We start from the raw sequence: 4,987 nt of genomic DNA on the forward strand, positions 1-4,987 counted from the left end.
GACATTGCACATCTCAACGCAATGATTGGCACCATGTAAGGAAAACGACTAAACTTTTCAAAAAGAAAAAAATATTTTATTAAAACTGAAATTCGACGACAAAGTTAACCAAAATCAGAAAGATACAAATATATTGTAAGATTATAATTTTTGAATTATCGACGTAGCATATACGAAATGTTTTTAAAGCTTCAAACCCCATATTAACTCTATCCCTTTCGGCTCGTTGTCACAAGAGTAAAAGGGCCAATTTTTGTGTTGGCTTTTGATCGGACGGCAGTGAAATATTGGCAAGACGCTCGTGAAATAAAATTTTAAAAAAAGTTATATTTTTACAACTTGAACATGCAAACTTTTATGCTGTTTTTGCAGCCCACATTTATTTCAATCGACAACACACACGATCATAGAATTTTGCTTTGCATTAACTGGAAATTGAATCACTTTTGTTGGTATTTTTTTTTATATTACTGCGTACATTTGTGAATGCCATAAATGCATATATTAATGGAATTATAAAATTTTTTAAATAAATAAATTTGTGACGAATTGTTGATAATTTGACAATCACAGAGTGGTAGACTGTTGGAAAAATGAGGATTAGTACTTTTTAATAATTTATCCTTTATCTTCCTCCATCTATTTTTTATAATGTAAAGGTTAGTTCGGTGACTAACAATATATAGAAACATTAAGTGGGAGCTTTTTTAAGGGATTAAAAAAATTAAGAAAGTAATTGTTTATAAATTATTCTTATTTTTCCAGATATTTTGGTCTATTCACTTTTAATTTTCAAATATTTTGGTTAAATTATAGACGAGACATCTAGCAATTCGAACAATTTTAGATGCTACTTCAGCATTTTTCAATGCCGTCTCAGTGTTTTACGGGGCAACTTCAGCGTTTTCCGATATCATGTCAGCGATTTGATCAAAATAGCTGAAAATTAAAAGTTAATATACTAAAACCAAACTTTGAAAACTTAATTGACCAAAACTTAAAATTGAACAAGGCAGTGAACGGAAAAAATTATTTTTCATGTATATTAAGGCGAAAATTTTGTTAAATTTCAAAACAATAGTAGAAAATACATATTATGACGACACCAAAAAAATAATCTGCTAGCAAGATGCCCGCCAACAACACGCAACCATTAATTTGTAGCTCAATGAATTATTGAATTATTATATATTAATGGACAAAGTTAAAGTCATCGTGTGGTGTGGTGTGGTGTATATTATTTTAATACCATTTTTAATAAGATTTTATAAATTTAAACTATAGTCAATTGAGCATCGTGGAATCTTTATAATGTTTAGTTTGTTTTTATTGATAAGAGTTTTCAGAAAATATTTTCGGGGAAATGCATTGATGAAATGGTTTTTAAGGGATAAAAATGTGTTCAGAATTATTTCCGATAAGATAGTATTGGTATTATATGTTAATTCATATAATTTTTTATTTTTTATATACTTATTAAATTATATTTGAATTGATAGTTGTTTGGATAATGATTAGAAAGTGACGCATATTAAAATAAAAGATTTAATTTATAATTCAGAAAAGTTAGAATTGGTGATAAAATCTCGAGTATGTCTATTGTGAGATGGCTTCACGAATCTATATTTGTGAGAAGTGTCAATCTGATCCGTATCTTCAATGAAAAACAATACTTTAGACATAAATATAATATTTTTTCATTAGTCCAGTCAAGTCGGAGATACGTCTCATAAATTTGACTCATGAAATAGTTTTATATGAGATTATGTGTAAAATTTTATTGGACATTGTGAAAATTGATTAAAGATGTATTATAAAATATAATATTTATTATTTTTAAAAAAATGAAACGAGACAGAATCAATTTTGGGTATTTGAGAGGAAAATTTCATATTGGGATCAGTGAGATTCTAGCATTTTGAATACTACCAAGTCCAAGAGAGGACAATTATCTTCACTTGACTGTTGAGACTTTTGTCATTTCTCCGTAGGTCAACGAAATCATGTTACCATGATTTAAAATAATACAAAATATCGCTGTGATATATAGGAATATATACTATATTAACTGAAACATTAAGTCTACCAATATTTAAAGATGTCTATTTAATAAAATATTTTAAAATTGTTACTTCATGGATCTTGAATTAGTTCAATGCTCAATTCTTAATGCAAACTAGTTTGGAGGACTAACTTTTTCAGCCAGAAAAAAAAATCAAAAATAGTTTACATGTGTATTAGCTTTTTTCTGCACATTTAGTCCGATCTCTGCCATAGTGCTGATATATATGGCGTAAAACGTTATTGATATGATGTCGAATATTGCTGGTTACACCAACTTAAATTTAGAAGTTGATCAATATTAAATCAATATATATTGAAGAAGCCAATTAAAACCCCTATTATTCTTATTATTGTTGTTATTTTTGTTGCTTAACCTAAATAAAAAATGTGCAGCTTTCATGTTAAACCCTTGATATTAAATGCATTCACCTGCCATATATGTTCGCAAACCCCCTAAAAGAAAACTGCTAACTGTTCAAAACGTGAGCTAATAATATATATGCCCCCATCTTTTGCTGTGAAAATCAAATGATATATTTATATATAAATTTGACATAAAATTTAATATTTTTTTCATTTATACTTCTACTTGTTAGGTAGGAGTAATTAATGGTATATATAGATTAAATTACGTTGCGATTTTTTTTATGTTTATATTAAAAGCGATTTTAGGGAGAAATATTGTCCAAAATTTTCGGTATCGGATGTATGTAAGACGTCGTCATTTTGACTTATAAGGCCTATACATACATGCATATATAAAAATACAAGTAGAAAAGAATAGTGAGATGGAAAATTCTTGTTTACATTCCTAACCAAGGGATTTTTCATTCCCATTTCTAACTACTTTCCCTCAAATGTTATTCTTCTATGCTCTCAAGAATATAATTAAAGCTCCATCTACTCTCTTCCCCATCTAAAAAGAATTTGGATCCAATCAGATCATTTCTTGAAACTAAATGATTGAAGGGCTTAATTTTTTTATGGATTAAAGACCAAAATTCTTTGTGCATTTGCAAAAACCTATATACCACAAATTCTGAAGATATCAAAATGGAGGATTCCAGGAAAAGTCCTCAATTCCAGACTGAAGGAGATCATGAAGATGAAGAGTACAAGAGAGAAGAGTCGGTCTCCAATAGCAAGCCGACTAATGGCAACAGCTCGAGCAATAGTACGGTGGAGGAGAGTGGCAAGAAGGGTAACCGTGGATCTGTCAGGCAGTATGTCCGGTCGAAAACCCCTCGTCTCCGGTGGACACCCGAGCTCCATATTTGCTTTCTTCATGCTATTGAAAGACTAGGAGGACAAGAAAGTAAGATACCTAACCCTAGAATTAGAATTAAATATTTCACTTTTATTGGAAGTTTGACTTAGTTCCGCTTAATTTCGCCGTGTTTATTGTTATGATTTTCAAAGATTAAGATTGTAAATGACAACTATATGTGTGTTGTTTGATGATGTTTTCTGGTGCAGGGGCAACACCTAAGTTGGTGCTTCAACTGATGAACGTTAAAGGCCTTAGTATTGCTCATGTCAAGAGTCATCTTCAGGTATTTTGAGCACTTAATACTATTGCGTTCGGTCACCGGTGTCGGAGTAGGAATGGTGGTCTCTCAAATATTGAAATTCCAGTTAAATTCATGCATATTTCTAAATTTTGAAGTCTTTTTGATCACCCAACGCAATAAATTATACATTTTAATTACAAACTTCACGGATCTGGCTACATGAACTTCTCTTGACTAAATTAAATTTAGTATGATGCTGATTTTTTCAACATATCTTTTGATTTTTTGTGATTAGATGCACAGAAGCAAGAAGATTGATGATCCCAATCAAGGTACATATATAATATATATATTGCGCAGCGCAAGAATTAGGGTTTGGGCTCTTTGATTTATTGAACTTTAATTTGGAGGAAATTTTGTATTAACAGTTTTATCGGAGCAAAGACTTTTACTTGATGCTGGTGATCGCCGTATCTACAACCTTAGCCAGCTTCCCATGCTACAAAGTTGCAACCAAACACCTATTTCAAGTTTTCGGTATGTGAACCATCAATGGTTCTATTAAAAACTTGGCTGTATTTTATCCATTGGCCTATTTGTTGTTATTTTATATCGGCTTTAAATTCGTATGTATTAATGAATTATATTCTTTTAGTGAATCATTTTAAAGTTTTTTAAGGATACAATATGTCACTTCTTTCATCAGAAACAGAAATTTGACATTCAAAACCCGATTAAGCCTTGTTTTCTTGCAGAAATTTGACATTCAAAACCAGATTAAGCCTTGTTTTCTTGAGATGTAATGTAAGTATTTTATTTGCATGTGTGTTCTACATGTTTGCAGATATAGGGATTACATTTGGGGTAGCAATTCAATCTATAGCCCTAAAGGCTTGGCATCATCCAACAATATTATAAGAAATGGATCTTATGGATCTTCTTCTTGGAAAGTTCTTGAAAAATACAAAAACAATATTGAAACCTTTATGAATCAAAGATCCTCGCAAACCCAAATGGTAACGAGCTCGACTAAGCAAGATTTCGCTCCAAGATGGCGAGGTGGAGGACGAGAACATGATGATGTCCATGTTCATAGTCCTCTTCCTTTACTCAAGAAAACACCAATGGCTCGAGATGAGATCAGCACCTTGAAGAGAAAGTTTTCGCCCGAGATGAATCTTGATCTCAACCTATCCCTAAAAACGACACAAGTAAACGAGGAAAACATGGAAACGAGCTTGAACGATGATGAGGTTGATAGCACCTTAACTCTCTCCTTGTTTTCAACACCTTCAAAATACCAAATTAATGGAGACAAGAAGAATGCAAAGATGGCAAGTACTTTAGATCTGACTCTATGAATGAGACAAATTCTAAGTGAGATTTCAAGTACTTGTTAGTGTCAACGGATA

At 31.3% G+C, this 4,987-nt stretch overlaps 1 protein-coding gene across 1 annotated transcript; it reads left to right on the forward strand.

Moving 5' to 3' along the window:
* The first annotated feature begins 2,876 nt into the window (after positions 1 to 2,876).
* On the forward strand, positions 2,877 to 4,981 carry LOC140966824 (uncharacterized). Its single transcript, XM_073427090.1, has 5 exons — positions 2,877 to 3,379; positions 3,541 to 3,617; positions 3,871 to 3,907; positions 4,004 to 4,112; positions 4,420 to 4,981. Exons 1-5 carry the CDS (start codon positions 3,118 to 3,120, stop codon positions 4,934 to 4,936), a joined length of 1,002 nt encoding a protein of 333 aa, XP_073283191.1. The 5' UTR covers positions 2,877 to 3,117; the 3' UTR covers positions 4,937 to 4,981.
* Positions 4,982 to 4,987: the final 6 nt, after the last annotated feature.

This window comes from Primulina huaijiensis, unplaced genomic scaffold (genome assembly GCF_012295235.1).
Source record: "Primulina huaijiensis isolate GDHJ02 unplaced genomic scaffold, ASM1229523v2 scaffold208072, whole genome shotgun sequence".
In the NCBI taxonomy this organism is placed as follows: Eukaryota; Viridiplantae; Streptophyta; class Magnoliopsida; order Lamiales; family Gesneriaceae; genus Primulina; species Primulina huaijiensis.